The following is a 17,196-nucleotide window of genomic DNA, read 5'->3' on the forward strand; positions in this document are numbered from 1 at the left end:
AAATGGGGACACGCCAATAGGAATTAAGGTTCTATTTACACTTACACACAGGAACAAATATGAATATAACATATTATTATCCCCTATTATTTTAGTTGCAGTAATACCACTATGCTAAGGGAATGTTGGCTTAACAAAGACTCAAACAATAAGAATAACAATATGTGTACAGTTCTTCAAATGGTGTAATTTACTAACCGGGTGGGTGGGAAAAAACACAACCCAACTCTCTTCAGAAAGCAGCATTCAAAATCTTATTTTAATTTGTATATTTACTCCATAAACATTATTACAAAACTCAGCAAGTTACCAATATTACATTATCACCATACAGGCTTGATCACAAATATTTAAAACCTTTGCAACAGTTACAACAAAAACAAAAAACAAAATAATACTCAAATAATTTACATGAAAATCTATAAAACAGCAAATTGTTCACAAATTATATTTTTTTCCAAGTTTTCATTTTTTTTCTTTGCTTATTTGTGTTTTGCACAGTAACACAACACTCTCACAACAAGATCATGGTCTTATTACAAAACTCCCAACAAAATGTAAATATTTCTAGTTTCCTGTTGATACTTTCATATTTTGGTTTTTAAAACCAGAAACTTGTCGTTGTATATCCTTTCCACTGCCCATAGAGGCGCATAAAAGGTTACTCACACACACAAATACTTCACAGCACTTTCTAAGAAAAATATACACTTACAAAATATGTTACAAATTGGCACACAAAAAATATACAAGATTTTGTAGTGTCAAGAGTTCATTAAGATTCCTTCTGGTAACAACTCTAGACAGTATATATAAAGCTCGGTAATCTTTTAATGAAAAGAGCAAAAGTAATTCCAATCAATGTCAAAGAATCATGAAGTGAATACATCAAATAACATAACATAACATTATAATATACATTCATAAAGAGGGTTAGGTACCTAATCTAGTTTGCATTTCTTTTTTGTTAACTCTGGGAAAACAAATGTAAAGAAAAAGAAAGTAAAGAAAAGAAAAGAAAAGAAAAGAAATTGTCGGCTTTCTTAGCACCATTAACATGAGGCAGCTCAACAGTGGCACATTTGAGAAACATAAAGAATTAAAAAACAGAAAAAGAATATGAACTCAGAGAAGTACATTCAATTTGACAATAGGCAGAAATGAGAGAAGGCAGACTAAATGGGCTTACAGCCCATGTGGAGCTTCCCATCAGCAGCTTGTCTTGGTCCTAACCCTGATACACTGGAGAAAAGAAACAAAGGATCATGGCAGAGAGGAGAGAAAAAGGGAGACAGAGAGAGATTGATTATGATTCTTGCCTTATGCAAGCAATCAATTACTATCACCTGTGCGTCAGAATTAGCATATCCAGCGAGGCCTGTTTTTAAATCAAGCTTCAGTTTGTCCACACATCACCAGCCAGTCTCATAATTACTCCTATACTTAAGAATGAAAGCGACGCAAAACATAGTGCTATTGTTTGAGTATACGGTGTGTTGTAATCAGCTGAAGGGCCTCGGCATTTCTCGGTTTTGTATACAGTGGTTTTATAACAGATTAAACATGATTGTACAATCCTTATTAAGGTGGATTTAGTTCAGGGCAGTGAGGCAGTGACTGAGCCAAAGTAATTAATATAAATGACCTGGGAATACACTGGAACAGACAGCTCTAATGCATTTTTATTCAATTTGTGCATTTATTGGCCTTGATTTTTCGCCAAAGTATTGACCCATTAAAACCGAGTTGACAATTAAAGGCAGTATATAGAAGAACGTGTCTAAAAACAAAACAAGAAATCTGACATCATGAGGAAAATCATAAAATATGAGGATGTTGGAAAAAAGAAAGACATATAGGTAAGAGTGAAGTAAGGTTCCCATGTGGAGGGAATGTGATACACGCTTTCTTTCATTTACAAGATTACTGATTCTGTTTGTACTGAAAACTGCTTTCACGTTTGCCTGAAATCTAACTGCAAAAATGTAATGTTCATGCACAACCGATGCGTGCATCACAACCTCTATGAGTAATAAACTGCCTCAGATTTCCAGTACAAAACAGCCATTCAGTGAGGCACAGCCCCAACTAACAAGTAATTTCCTTGCTTACCCTCAAACATCTGCACTACACTCTCCTTGGTCCAGAGAAGCTCATTTGAACATCTCTTTTTTCATCTTCTTCCTCTACAGTAGCCTTCACAGCAGATCTCCCCTTCGCCTCTCTTTTGTTGCTTCTCGGTGCCAGGCGATGTTGAGGTAAATTGAATTTGGCAAACAAAGTGGGGAAAACGAGGAGAATTCAGAGTCTTTCTGATTTGGTTTAGTGAGTGGTGGTGTACCACTGCCAGCTGTTGGTGCCTTTCATCAGAGAAGAGAGAAAAGTCCCAAATAAAGAATTCCTGTAGTGGCAAGTCTCTGTAAGGAGCCTCCAACCCGAGCAGCCAATATTCCAATGGATAGAAAAGAGGAACAGCCAATATTCACACATATATAAGAGGTCATTTACACAGCATTGTTACTTTTGGCACATTGATTTTAAGATTATAATTATCTTTTTTGCAAATATTGCATGTCCCTGTACAACAACATTGACAAAAATACTCTGAGGGTGGAGCTTTTATGAATTGCAAGGCGTAAAAATGTAAATTTAGATTAACCAGTTCCTCTAAACTCCAGAAGAACAAAGAAAAACTTGACAAAAGAAACAAGGAGTCATTCCAACTTTGAGGGGATGGGTGGGGGGAGGGGGGGGGGGGGAAAGACAACGTCTGATATGTCATCAATACAAAATGGTCCCATCTTGTGTTTTCAAGATGTCTTGGGCTTAAATCGGGCTCATTAATTGTAGGTGTCCCTCTTGAAATGAGCCAGGCAGTGTATGAAGGACAGCAACAACAGGACATCCATATTCTGCATACAAAAACAGATGAGGAGGAGGGTGCGTAGATGTCACTCAATGCATTTGTGTATACTGTATAGCTACATCTTTAGGGAAAAGGGGGAATAAATACATAATTCAGGGGAGCAAGTTCTGCTGAGAAAAATACAAAAACAAAGTTCCTCAAAAAGGCGACAGAACTGTTTTCAAGGCTTATTCTTTTTTTCAGACAGAAATTAAAAAAAATTAAAAACGACTAGAAGAAGAAGAACAAACAAAGCAGAAACAACGAAAGCAAGAAAAATGCAGCCATGGTCGTTTCAAATCTCAATCAAGCTTGACACAATCACTCGATAGGTAGTTTGCAAAGTACAAGAAGTTTGTCATGCAGATATTAATTTCCTCTTCGGGGGGGAGGGGGTTAAAAGGAAGTGGGAGTAGTCAGGGGGAACGTAGTACTCATGCAGCTCTGGCATAGCGTCAGTGTAGGTATGCTTGGGAGGGAGGGCTGAGCAGGTAGTGGGGGGGAGTGAGAAGGGGTGCAACAGCAGCCGATAACAAAATATTACCTCAGTTTCTCAAAAGAGCTCATCAGTGCTATGTCCTTATTTGGGTCTCTCTCCGCTCGCTTCCCCTTCAGTGTCTCAATCCGAGGGAACTTTGCACTGGTCTTGTGGCGGTACAGCTTTTTGTGCGCAGGCCCGGGGTTAATAAAGCTGGGTTTATCGAACATGTTACAGCCCAGGGCCAGTTGAGGGAACAGGGGGTGCGATGGGTTGAATTTGGCCTGGTTCTTGCCCCCCTTGCCCCCCGCCTTCCTGCCCCGCCCAGCCCCCGTTAGCGCCGCGCCCTTCTTCTTCAGGTCGGCCTCCGTGCCTGCCAGGATTTTGAGGGTCTTTAGGTTGAGGCTGTTGGCCTCCGAGGGCATGCAGGCGTCCGACATGGGATTCCACAGCGGCTCAATGGAGGCCATCATGAACCGTTGGACCTCAGCCATGCCGGAGACAATGTTGGACAGAATGTTTGAGGGCTCCTCGAACTCTCTCTGGTCGTCTCCGACCAGACTGTTGCTCTCTGACCAGCCGGTGCCGGTCCAGTCCCCAGCGCTGCTGCTGTCAGTCAGACCGGTGCCACAAGCACCTGCCTGGTTCTTCGCGGCCTTCCCCTCTAACATGGCCTTTATCTTTTTGGTGGAGCGTGAGTTCTGTTTGGGTGTCTTGGCTTTTTCGGACTTGGGAACTCTGGGGGCCCTCACCTTCTTTGGGCTCTGTCCTGCAGCTGCCTGTTTACAATTTCCTTTCCTCTTTGACTTAATGCTTTTTGCACCAGTCAACATTTCACCAGTCTGTTCATCGAATTCACTTCCTGCCAGCTCCTTTTTATCTAAACACAACACGTCCTGATTGTTGAAGTTGTGCAGTGGAAACTGGCTGTCCTCCACTGGGGTGTATGCATTTGACGTGTGCTCTTGTTGTTGCATAACATCACAGTTCCACTTCACCTCCCTATTGCAGTCCATATTCATATCGTTCACGTCCTGGTATTCTCCGACGTTACCGGCGATCTTTATGTCCCGCCCCACCACCTGGGGGGACAGGTTGGGGGTCTCAGGGGGGGAGAGCTCTGACAGTGATGAGTGTCTAAATTTGTCAGGGGTGAAGTTGGAGATATCCAGCAGGTCTGAGGACTCCCTGAGTGGAGTAAGGGCGTCCACACTCTGCTGAATCACCACTTTAGGACTGCAATGAGCTAAGAAACTGTCTCGGCCCTCCTCCTCACCCTCCCTCTCACAAGACTTGAGGCTGAGGGAGCTGTAATTGCTGGAGGAGGCTGACAGAGAGCCCACTGAGTCATAGCTGATGAGCCTGCCATTGTCTGTGCACAGGGACCCTCTCTGGTATTGCACCTGGCCTTCCACACATGCAGACTGACACACTTGCAGATCTGCCCCGGGCTGCAGCCCAGCCTCAGTCAGGTAGCTCTTCTCATAAAGCAGCCTGTCAGCCTCGGGGCTCAGCTGGCTGTAGTTAGACACAGGCAGGCTGTCATTCAGGGGCACAGCGGCCGGGAAGTTGCTGGGTAGGATGGGAGTCTCGGGGGTCTCGGGCCCAAAGCTCTGGTTGTGACTCGCACAGAGCTGTGGGTGCCACATCTGGGGAAAGTTCGGGCAGTTCTGGGGAGACTGCTGGAGCTCCGACTCCGAGGGGGGCGAGAGGACGCAGCTCTGAGCCAGTTGCAGAGAGGAAAACTGTTTCTCCTCTAGGGACAGCCCCAGAGGATACTGCTGCCTGGAGGGCTGCTGGGGGAAATAGGAGATAGCTGCTCCAGTGGAGGAGTCTGTAGCATCTAATAGGGTCTGCAGGTAGCCCCCCGGGATGACAGGGACGCCCGTTTCCACCTCCTCTGAAGCAGGAGTCTTGTCAGGTGAGCAGGTGGACGAAACAAAGGGGAATTTCTCCTCAGATGTGTGAGCAATTGTAGTATTGTCAGAGAAATGGGTCTTGACTGCATTTGAGCTAATGCCTGCCTCTACTAACCCAGCAGTAGGGTCCTCAATCTGTGCCGCAGCGACACAGGCATCCGTTTCATTTGTCACGCTCCTCCCCTCCTCTCCTTCTGCCCCTTTCATTTTCTTGCTCCTCAGCCTGGCTTCGCTTTTGAATTTCCTTATCCTTACTGTTTTATTTCCTCCCAGTCTCCTCCCCTCCCTCTCCTCCCTCTCCTGGGAGCGGCTCTTGGCTGTGACTATGTGCGTGATGGAGTTTGTGTCTAATGTGACTGGGAGGCCTGGGGCTGCTATTATTCCCCCTGCCATAGGGGTGGCCTCCTCTTTAGCGACACCTCCCTGGCCTTGATCAGAGTGAGGGGAGCCCTGTGCTGTTGCTGATTGCTCCACAGCATGAATCCTCTGAACCTTAAGCCTGTTTGCAATCTTGTATTTCCTTTTGGGATGACTGGAATTAAAAGGGCGATGATGGCGTCCGTTTAGATGAAAACCGCATTGTTGTTTATCTCTGGCAGCCAGCTTAAGCTGTTCCTGTCTCTCTCTTTGCTTCTCCTGCCAGAAATGCTTCAGAGGAGCCAGTGTCTCATATTTGCTTACTGTGTCTGCGTTCAAACTCACAGTAACACCCATAGGGTCCAACTTGCCCAGTTTAACTGACATGAGTCTCTCGCCTTTGAATCTGTTGATGATGATGTACTTGATGACCACAGGTGGCTCTTTTCGGTAGGATTTCCGGCGCTTTTTGGGACACCAGTCTACATCCTCCTCCTCTTTCTGACCAGTGGGAGCTTTCTCTTTTTTCTCCGCATTCTTCTCACTCTCAAGCGAGTCAACATCATATAGGTAATCGTCGCTGTATCTGACCTTTCTCTTGGATCGCAGGCCATAGTTGAGGGGGTTGGAGGGGCTGAGGAATCTCTTTGAGTGGCTCTTTTTAAATCTGCCCTCCTGCAGCGTGTCCGAGGACGAGCCAGTGCAGGAGCTGTCGTCGCTGAACTCGCCCGACTCCTCGGTGGAGTTGAAGTCCATCAGGTAGTTGACTTTGGACGTGGACATGGGCGAGCCTTGGGAGCCGTGAAGGGGGCTCCCGCTGCTGCAGTCCCCGGCCTTCCCTTCCTGTCCCGTTTCCAGAGCGAGCGCATCTGTCTTGGACTGTAGCTCCTCAGAACTCCTCCGTAGACCCGCTGCCCCCTCCTCCTTCTTGGCACAGTTGGCCAGCACGCTGGGGAAGAAGTTGAACTGTGTCTCCTCCTGGAGCACGTTCGTCTTTTCCCTCATGTTGTCCTGGAAAGACTCGTAGCGGATCTTCAGCGAACACACGTCACTGCTCAGGGTCGAATCGTCGTCCTCGTCGTCGAATAGATTGTCCACGTCTTCCTCAGAGAAGAGGTTGACTGACAGTTCATTTTTAGAACAAAGGTCCAGCAGCTCCATTTTGCTCTCACTGATGAATGACTCAAAGTAGCCCCAGTCCTGGCCAGCGTTAGCTAGCAGGACCTCTTCCCCGCTCACTTTGTCCAGTAACAGTCCTTCATATAAGTTCTTAGCTGTCGCATCATCCTCTGGGTCATCACAGTCTTCTGTTGATTTGTTTACATCCACTCTCTTGCCCTCACCTGGAGCTTTCGGCAGAGGGAAGCTAAGTAGCTGGTCAGAGAGTAGCTGTTCTCCATAATGACTCACTGCCTCCCCCGCATGGCTCAGGCACTGGATGCTGATGTTACTGATGTCAGAGAAGTCCTCTCGGCTCACGTCCCCTATTCTTACGCTTAGTCCAGTCACTGCGTCAGGGTTGGCGTTAGGGTCATGTGGCGGGTTCTGGATGGAACTGGGGTCAGCAGCGTCGCGGGTCTCGATGAAGCAGCCCAGGCAGGTGCGCGTGGGCTGCAGAAGACACTCCTCTGTCAGTGCAGACACAGTCCCGGGCTCCATCATTGCGGCAGGCAGAGGAAGGGCAACAGGTAGCGGGAGGGAACCTTTCTGAGCGTCCTCTGTTGGGCCCCAGGAGCTCACAGCTGGGGCAGGAAGTGACGTAGACGTGAGTGCCGGGTGAAGGTGGGGGACTACAGGTGGAGTGTCATCACAGGGAGGGCAGGGGGCTGCTGTGAGGCCCAATGAGGGGTCAGCGGTTAGGGGCAGGGGGAGGACGGCCCTCTGGTGTGTTGTGCTGGCCCGTTGTGAAGTCTCTGCAGTGGGAGGAGATGAGGATGGCGGGAGAGCAGCATCAATGAGCCCGCACAGACTCAGATCACCACTCTGCTCACATACCCCTGCAGGGACAAAAATAGAAAAGATTTCATTTTTTTTCAACTCTTTGAACAGAAAATCTGAAGTTAAATTACACGTTTTTGTGCTGTAGGTACACTGACATTTGTCTCAGGCTAATGAAATGCAATTAGTGTCAATTAACCCCCTAGAGCTTAAAATGTCATTTTGAGATGCCAGCCTTAAACATTAATAATCCAGTTTTGCAAGGTATTAGCAATATCAAGTTGGATAATAGCAACTCCTCATCCATTGCCGCATGATTTTCTAACGTCTATGTCTGAAGCGGGGCAGAACTGACACGTTCATACGAGATTCAGGCCAAATTCTGAGAACACGTAACACGTGGAAGGTGATTCGCAAATTAAATCTGCTGTGAAAGTGATAAAGAGCTGTTAGAACGGCAGTTGTTCTGGTTAACAGAAGTACATTTTCTCATACGCTCACAGGAAGCAGACAAAGCTATTAGTGACCAACAGACTCATACAATTAATTATTTGTGTGATGAGATAACAGTTATTAAAATGATTTGAATTTGTGCAAAAACAAAGCTTTTCATTGTGTGACAGATGGTAGTAAAATCCAATGTGTTAATAATTAGCTTAACAAAAAGAAATCTGGCTCAGACATACACAACTTTATGTAAATAATGCACAACCACATTACTATAGCATTATACGTCTCCCTTTAACAACATAAGAACTGTCTGTGAGATGAAGGCAGTCACTGAGCTCTGCCTCCCCCTCTTTTACGTTTTTATCTGTATACAGTCGCTGAGTAGACGACTCAGTTCTTACGTAGAAAGATGCCACATGATTACACACATTGACAGCAACAATAGCAGTCATGACTAAATTGAAAGCGGGTTTTGGTGACTTCCTACAGGTCGATTGTGACAATGTCTAAATCAGTGGAAGACATCTATCTGATGAGTAACAATCAAAACCCACAGAAGCGGGGCTTGCAGCAGGAGGCAGATAGCTTTGTTTGCTCTGCATAATTAGACGACAGCAGCGGAGGCAGGTACGTACACATGGGACACGACAGGCCCATATGTTGGAGACTGTATAACCAATATCATCTACACCTGCTTCTCGCTGCAATCCCGAGCCGCGGCCGTGGGCATATTTTCCACAGTCACGCCAGAAAAAACAGCGTAAGTAAAAAACACACACAAACAAGGGTTGAGCGTGTTCGCAGAGGTTAACTAGCAGCATCCCCCATTTTAGAATGGATGCACCTAATCATTATTAAGGCAGTGATAAGTGCTTAGGGGGAGATGCTTAACAAACAGCGTTCAACATGGCTGTGCTGGTGGTGAGTAAATCTTTGAATATGGATATGATTTGCGAGCGACTTAACGAGGTAATGAAATTTCTGAGAGCCGGTCTCTCCGGATCTGCGGCCTGCAGACACACCGGTGCAACCAGAACGCCTACTAAGAGCACACAACTGCGCTACTGTCATCCTTAATGAAGAAGATCCCAGGAGAAATATGCATCTTCGCTCCCGAAAAAACGCTACAGCGGCGGCGGCGGCGGCGGCTCGTCGGAAAAGCATGTTACTGACACACGCTCTCTGTGGACAGGAGGCGCAGTGACCAGCGGATCACGGTAGGACTGCAACGCTATTTGTCCAGACGAGCACACAATAAGTTTGGCTTTATTTAAAATTATATGTAAACAGTGGCAGAGCTGCTAAGTCATTTTCCAGCAGCCATAGACAAGGCAGAGATGAAAAGTGATTACTTATCTGTTTCATTAGTCCTACAAAGAAGCACAGCCGCAGAAAAGGGGAAATTACAAAAAAAGGGGAGAAATTAACTTCTTTTATCCCCTTGTGCTCGCATGAAACCTAGGCCTCCACCTAATATTGCCAAAAGATTGTTCAAAATTGCTGTGAAACATTAAACTCATATTGAGAAATGTGTTTCCTCAGGGTTTATAATGGATTAACAATCTATCCTATCCAGTGCGTATGTGCGCATGTAATTTTCTAGTGTCTGCGAGGGAGAGAGGGAGTGAGGGCAGCGCGCGCGCGCGTGTGTGTGTGTGTGTGTGTGTGTGTGTGTGTGTGTGTGTGTGTGTGTGTGTGTGTGTGTGTGTGTGTGTGTGTGTGTGTGTGTGTGTGTGTGTTTGTGCATGCATGTATGGATGCATGCATGTGTGCATGAGAGGGAGAGTGATAGAGTGTGAGTATTGGCTTGGGGGTATAGTGTTATCGAGAGGCCATCTGTCTCCAGCTGGACCATTAGCTCTTCAGCTGTTCAGAATGTGCCACAGATCAGTCAGTGAGACAGGTACACACACACACACACACACACACACACACGCACGCAGGGCCTCACTGCGATGACTGCCGCTGACAAATCAAGTTTGACATTAGAGGTCAAAGGGGAGCGGCGGCATCACATCCACTGATATGACACAGCGTAATGTTACTACAGAATCCGAGCTGGCAAATGTAAACAAGATAAACATCCAAAATGCTCACGGCTGCCAGATTTGAAAGCTGAGAGAAAGCGCTAATAAAAAGGGAAGGTTCGCACGCCGCCACACTCAAGGAGAAGCGCTCCTTGAATAGAACTGGGGGCTGGATGTGACACGGCTCATGCAAGCTGGCATGGACGTTCACCACCGAACATATGGAAGGAGCCCGGCTGCTGGCAGGTGGTAGTGATCTTCTGATCCTGGGCCCCGCCAAGCCCAGCCATGCTAGACAGCCTGACAACCGCCAAACTAGACTCGACCAGACCAGTTAGCACTCGGAGCTCTCTGAGTCTCACCTATTATCCTAGCCATGACAGTCAGGGCTTCATGGACCCGAGGTAAGCCCGATCTGCCCTGTGCCAGCCGGCTCCGCGGGGAGACACGCTCATGCAGAGGGACATGGACGTGAGGGGAGAGGCGAGTTGGCATCTGTGGCTTCATCCATTAGTGTGTCAGATGCCACACACACACACACACACACACACACACACACACACGCATGTGCAACCAGAGTTTTTTCCCATTAGACACTTATAAATAGGACAAAAGCTGAAAATATAGGCATTTCTATATGAAGGCCATCTGTTTCTGATAAGTACAATGTAGGACAAACCAGCAGACAAGATCTATTCCAGCTTCTTAAAATGATTCCTCACTCCCGTCCCCTCTTCCTCCCTGTTCCGCTCACTGCCTCCCCTCCTCTCCCTGCTCCTATTGGCTCCTAAGCGGAGGCTTTTACATCGGTAAAAGGCCGAGCTGGCCGTTCTGCAGCCACAGCCACCCGGGGCGTCCACCCACCGGGCTGGTAAGCAGCCGCAGCAGCTGCTCGCTACCTATTGCTCCATCTTTACTATATGACATTTTGTGAATGGTGGGGGGAAATCAATCCAGCCAGTACAGCTTGTTCATAATAAGTGGTGAGTAACTGCAGCATGATTCATGGCCATCCTCCTCAGAGAGCTGCCCTATTCCTTCTCAATGGAGCTTTCACCCTTTCCGCTACCACAATTTTTCCTACTCTTATTCGCTGTCCTCTCCGGCTCTCTCTTTTCCTCTCCTTTTTCTTCTCAGAGCCTCTTAAGGAACAGGCTATTGCTGAGGATAATCCGCGCGATTCTCACAGTGGGAACTGGTCAGTTCCCCATGAGCCCGACCAGACCTGAAACGGTGAGATAAACCTCATCTTAGCATCAGTGGAAGGGGTGGCTGTAGACTACAGGGGGCAGTATGTAGTGGCTGAACATCAGTATAGGGGTGTATAGAAATATATAGACAATGAACTATTACAGTACTATACCTAGGTTAACTTGAAGCAAGTTGGATACAGAAAACGTTGAATGGCTATTGTGCATTTGTTAATGAATGTTAATATATTAGTGCTTGTGCCCCATGTGCACTTTTTAGTGCAAAACAGGTGGTTGTAATATTTCTTGGTGGTGGGAGCATCAGGAGAAAGGATTAACAATAGCTTATAAATCTTCATTTTCCATTTTGTTTCTACTTTCCATTTTAAAAAAGACGGGATGCGTTTCACATTTTCCCTTTCTTTTGTGGAGGAGCTTAAAACAGAGGGTGAAACGCTAATTCACATTTAGTCCCATCATATGTGGTAATACTAATTGTCTTTTAAAAGTTTTCGAAGCTCCTGTGAGAGAAACTCCAAATCATTCGGCTTTCATTTATTCTAACGAGTGCTTGATTACTCTGGGGAGAATTAAATGTTCTTCTCTCACTGTAGGTCAACAACTAAGCGTCTTCGCGTTCAAAGTAAAATTTCGGAAGAATAAAAAAGGCAAAATTAACATTTCCACGTGCCGTTGCCAATTAAAGCTAAGTTATATAAACGCCTGCTACGCTGATGACATGAGATAAAAGAACATTTGGAAAGAGTGAAACTTTTGTCACCTGTGTTCTCCACTGCATTCGCATTCTCCGGGTCTGACGTCTTCACGATCAGTGTGAGACTGCTGTCTGTTAACACATCCATCAATACGGCTCGACGCTGCACCTCCTACGCATCATTTTGACTGTCCCACCTGTTGAAATGGAGAGGGGGGGGGGGGGGGGTAGAAGAAGAACACGTGAGTCGCCTTATGCAGAGTAACAGAACTGGACTAGCAAAGACAAGGACTAGTGTTAGACACAGAAATAAAAGCAGGTAAAGTTGCAGAAAGTGAAGAAGAAGAAGCTCCAAACATGACAGATACATCAAAGGGCCCCTGGGGCAACAAACAATCATTCATTTCTCCTCTCTATTACAGATTTGTGCCTAAGATTAATTTAAACTTTGCCAACCAGGAAAGTACACAAAGAATCACAGATGAGATCACTATGGCAACTGTATGCCATACTATCCTATTTTAGGCTTCATTTAACATTTATAGCCGAGTTGTTAACCTATGCGAACCTTACATGGGCGGCTCTGAGCATATTTGTTTATTGTAATTAGCTCCCTCCCTCCACGGAGCCGCCGCGGTAAAACCAACCCAAGGCTCCGGGAGAGATGCGACTGAGGCGGTGACAGCGAACGGCGAGTGGTGGTGGGGGGGGATCGAGATGTCACACAAAACAATAGGTGGAGGCAGACGGAGACGAGGCGCTGAAGTTCGACAGCCTCTAAAAATCAGGTGGGGCGGCACAGGGCAGAGGAGGAACATTAATTCCTGAAACGGCAGCGATGAGACGCCGGCAAATGATGAACATTTTATGCCGTGGCCTCCTGCTTTCTTATATTGTTTTCTTTTTTCAGTCGCTGCAGTCCTTCTCCGGAGGAGTGGTGCTGCAGGATGACAAATGAGCCAGGGGAGAGGATCTAATAACATGATCTCCTTGTGGTGTGAAAAGGGTGGCTGGGAGATTAAGACAGACGGCAGACAATAAGACAAAGGTAGTGAGCTGCTGACTACAAACAACTGCCGTCCCTTTTATCCGATCCCTTCTAAATGTCATTAGCTGTTCACTGGCCTGAGCTGGAGCTCTACCCAAAGGGAACCCCTGCTTCAGCTTACAGTTGCAAACACACCGGCTCAGTGGGTAATTACCTCATGAGCCATCGCATCTGCTCATGTGTGCAGCAGGTACAGAGACCCTGCAGGTACGCCCAGCCAGAACCCATTCATCTCTTCACGGGGAAAAAAAGAGAAAAGCGCCGTTCCTCCGAAAAAACCCCCGGCCGAGTGCACCTCGCATGCGCTCACGCGTCGGTTCTGAGGTCGCCGCGCTCAAAATTCGGCAGGATTCGAGAATTTTACATCTGCTGATAAACACGTCTGCTTTGACGGAATCGGAATGGAGTGTCCTTCTTGAACCGGCCGACCCAGATGAGGCGGGCTCGAACTCATCGGTGCAACGCTCCCGCGGACCCGGAAAAACACAAGTCACAGCGGCGCCCTATTAAAAATAGGCCTCAGCCGCCGAGCAGTGTGTCTCTGGAGTGGCGGTGACACGACGCACAGCTGGGATGCTGGTCAGGCTACAGAGGTCCTGCCAGAACGCAGAGCCTGGAGCTGCTTGTGGATGTGCAGCGAGGCCTCTGCCTCCGTGTGTGTGTGTGTGTGTGTGTGTGTGTGTGTGTGTGTGTGTGTGTGTGTGTGTGTGTGTGTGTGTGTGTGTGTGTGTGTGTTAGACAAAGCCCCAAGGCTGAGGATCCACAGCATCAGCATCCACTGGCAGAAGCTGCACATAGAATCACATGTGCAGCTTGTGCAGAGAGCGAGAGAGAGAAATACTGTAGAGGAACGGAGAGAGAGAGAGAGAGGGAAAAACGAAAGCCGGGCATTTCACAGCACTCACAACACCCCTCCTGCCAGCCAGCTCCAATGCCTCAAATGTGTTTATTTTCCACATTATTCATGATTCTCCTGTACGCTCCCCCCGCTCCCTCCCCTCGCCGTCTCCGCCGCTCTGTCAAGACCTGACGAGAGGCCATTTCAATAATGAAGATGGACTAACTGCAATAGAGAGTGCACATAAATTGAAGCTACAGCCAACAAGCATGTCCAATTTGCCAAACGGTTAAGCCTGATGTCTGGGTGCAGCTTTAAGAGAGCGCGGCGGCTACCGTCAACAGGTCTGCGCTGACCTGATTCATCCATCCACATCATTAATACTTCACAGAGGGCGCCACCATTTAACTCTGCTGCAGGAAACCACTCTTTAAACACCACACATTAGGGCACGTAATCACCGTGCACTCATTCCTGGAGTGTTCGGCAGGTGTAATAAAATGGCTCGCGCTCCTGACCCCGCCGCCGTTCTTGCATATGCGCCGGGTTTCTTCGCGCGACGGCAACGAGGAGCAGAGACAAAGAGCGAGAGAGTGGGAAAAAGCCAAACAGCGTGATTAGGATTTGATTTATCCTTTTAAACCCTCCTCCACCTCCTCCACACACCATGTGTTAATGTGCAAGCTGGATAACAAGATAAGAACATGTTTACTTGCTCTATATGGAACTTATCAGCGCCACAATCTAATTCCTGCAAGCCTCTTCCCGGGCCTGTGTTTCAATGCATTTCTCCTCGATTCAATTGCATTTTCGGTCCAATGAAGCGGCAACGAGGGAGCGAGGAACGGTGAGAGCGGGATCCGGTATAATTGCTGAAAATACGAAGCCAGGTCCCACAGCGGTAATATACGAAGGTACAAGGGGCCCATTGTGTCAACAGAGGGGGGGGGGGGGGGGGGGGGGGGGGGGGGGGGGGGGGGGGGGGGGGGGGGGGGGAGTCAGGGGCCGAGGAGCAGCTCCCCAACACAGGAGCTCTCAAAGAGGCCCGGGAAAACTGATCCAAACAGACAGCGCTGAAATGGCGACTCCTCCTTTCAGCGCAGGTATAACGTTTCAGAGCAGCTTGGCTGCAGACAGACAGTAATACGCCGCCTCACACGCAACTCGCAGTAATACTATTGAGCGTCTGAGCTCCCAGCGATACGTGGTCGTAGTACAGACAAACGCGGATCCGATGCCGACGCGGGCCGTATTTAGAAATAACACATTCACAGACACTTATTACCAGGTAAGAACCCGTCTTTGATCTTGAGAAAACCTTCACTTAGAGGTACATAGAGGATGATGGCGAGGGCCTGAGCTGCTTTTATTAAAGTGGAGGCCGTTTTAATGTTCAGTACGTGGCTCACAAGCCCGTGTTTGACCTGGAACCATCAGGTTCCAGCGGTTCTGAGAGGACGCGTCGTCTGCAGCAACCACAGACGAGCTGAGGACGACGCTGCAACACAGGGATAATGTGCACATTATGATCTGATACCAAGCATCGTTCTGTTAACTCATCACCGCCCTGCTGGCGTCTCTGCTCCCTCCGACCGTTGCTGTGCAGTAACGCATTGTGTTTCTCGCTCACACACGCCCATTGTTCTGCCGAAGGTCAACAGTGCCGACACGCCAGCGCTCGGCCCCGGGAACGGAGCGGCGGCTCAAGCACTCTGCATCGTCTCACGAGGGCTGCAGCTGACTGTCAACACGCAGTGAATGGACGCTGGTCCTGCGTGAGGGAACATCACAAGGGGGTGTTTGTCATATGCCTGAAACAATGAGATTTAAATGAGGCCAAACCAGTTTACAATAGGATGGAAATGCACGGTAGAAATAGAAACTATATATACTGTAAAACACACAACATGCTCCAACATTGAGCTGGAACAGCTCTACACAATGTACCGGAGGTGTTTCCTCAATCGCGCTCGTGTTTCGACGCAAAGCTTCAATTGGCTGTCTGTCACGAAGATTGCGTGTCGGGTAATATCTGGGCCGGCGCTGAAGACAAATCTCAATGATTTTGTATTTGACACATAAAGGGAGAGACGGGGGAAAATCATTCCCCATCTTATCTTAATTCAATGGTGCCTTCCACGTGTGCTCCTGCCGCCGCATGTGTTCTCCGCCAGCTGTTTGGTGCCGTGTTTGATCAAACCTCCTCACCTGAAATCCCTGACTTAGCCGCGGCGATGGCGAGATATTATATCTCCTTGAGATAATCATTGTCAATCACAGGCGGCTGAAGAGCCCAGGAAGCAACTGATTGTAAAGATTTGGGGAGGAAAAAAAAAAAAAGTCAGGATTATAGAGCTGGATCTTTATCGGAGCAGCACAAGCTGCAGAGCCAGATCCACCAATTTGAACCACTGCTACCAGTAGTGCCCCTGTGTGCCTTGCACTTGGAGAGCACATGCTTGAATCCTGCCTTTTTAATCCAATACCTCAGAATGGTACTGTTAAATCTTATTTAATGATTTAAAATCTGTACGTTGGCTGCCACTGGCTTCAAAGTAAGCAAACAGTCGGCTGCGCACTAATAACTGGCTCTGTTTACCTTTCGCACAACCTGAGCTCTTCTCCAGCGAAGGACACGTGCGGACGGGCGGTTTTAAAGCACAACACCTGCTAAAAACAAAAGATGATGTCCTCTAAATGGGAACGGGGCCCAGCTGGTGAATGACAGAGAGAAGAATGGCAATAAGGCAGGCGGTAGGCGAGGTGTTAAAAGTTGATTAGGTTGTTAAAGGTCACATAGTCAGGCCTCATCAACTGTCCCAATGGAGCGGGAGAAGCAGCTCAGGGCCTCAGCGCTGGCGCTAATGAGACAGAAGCAACGGCATCCACACCCACATATGGATAAACCCTGACTTATGGCGCAGCTCCGCGCCGACGCCACGGCATTAACGCCAGCGCGTCTCAGCAGCGTGAGGTTGCTGTAACAAGCCACGCACAGGAGCACGGCGCGGGCCGAGGGGCGCGGCGGGCGCAATTATGTGATCGCCGGAAATTAGCACCGCGCCGCGGCGTTTGGACGCGCTCGCGTCGCCGGACGCGCCGCACAGTCTCACGCTACACATGCGTTTGCTCATTGGAGCAATTCATTCATGTTCGGTCCGCCCACTTCTCTTGAAGGGTCAGTCTTATGAAACTATTGCGTATTTAATGAGGCGCTGCACACAAGCAACGCTGCAGGAACGCGCGCACACACACGTATTTCCATACACACTCATTATATTCACAATGCTCCCACTCAGTGTGGTTAAAAAGTTGCTGATGTATGAGTAAG

At 47.9% G+C, this 17,196-nt stretch overlaps 1 protein-coding gene across 2 annotated transcripts in view; it reads right to left on the bottom strand.

Moving 5' to 3' along the window:
• Window positions 1–240: 240 nt before the first annotated feature.
• The window catches only part of nexmifb (neurite extension and migration factor b), a 42,491-nt gene continuing 25,535 nt past the window's right edge, over window positions 241–17,196 (bottom strand). The window contains exons 2-4 of one of the 2 annotated variants that reach the window (XR_003787476.3): window positions 12,046–12,176; window positions 2,113–7,656; window positions 241–1,242 (exon numbers count right to left, since the gene is read on the bottom strand). Coding sequence is in view for 1 of the 2 variants with exons in the window: in XM_029166104.3 (XP_029021937.1) it covers window positions 3,446–7,656; window positions 12,046–12,127 (4,293 nt within the window). In the remaining variant the exon portion in view is untranslated. Of the gene's footprint in view, window positions 7,657–12,045; window positions 12,177–17,196 lie in introns of both variants that reach the window. The other variant, XM_029166104.3, reaches the window with a different exon arrangement.

The sequence above is a fragment of the Betta splendens genome, chromosome 10 (assembly GCF_900634795.4).
Source record: "Betta splendens chromosome 10, fBetSpl5.4, whole genome shotgun sequence".
Lineage (NCBI taxonomy): Eukaryota > Metazoa > Chordata > Actinopteri > Anabantiformes > Osphronemidae > Betta > Betta splendens.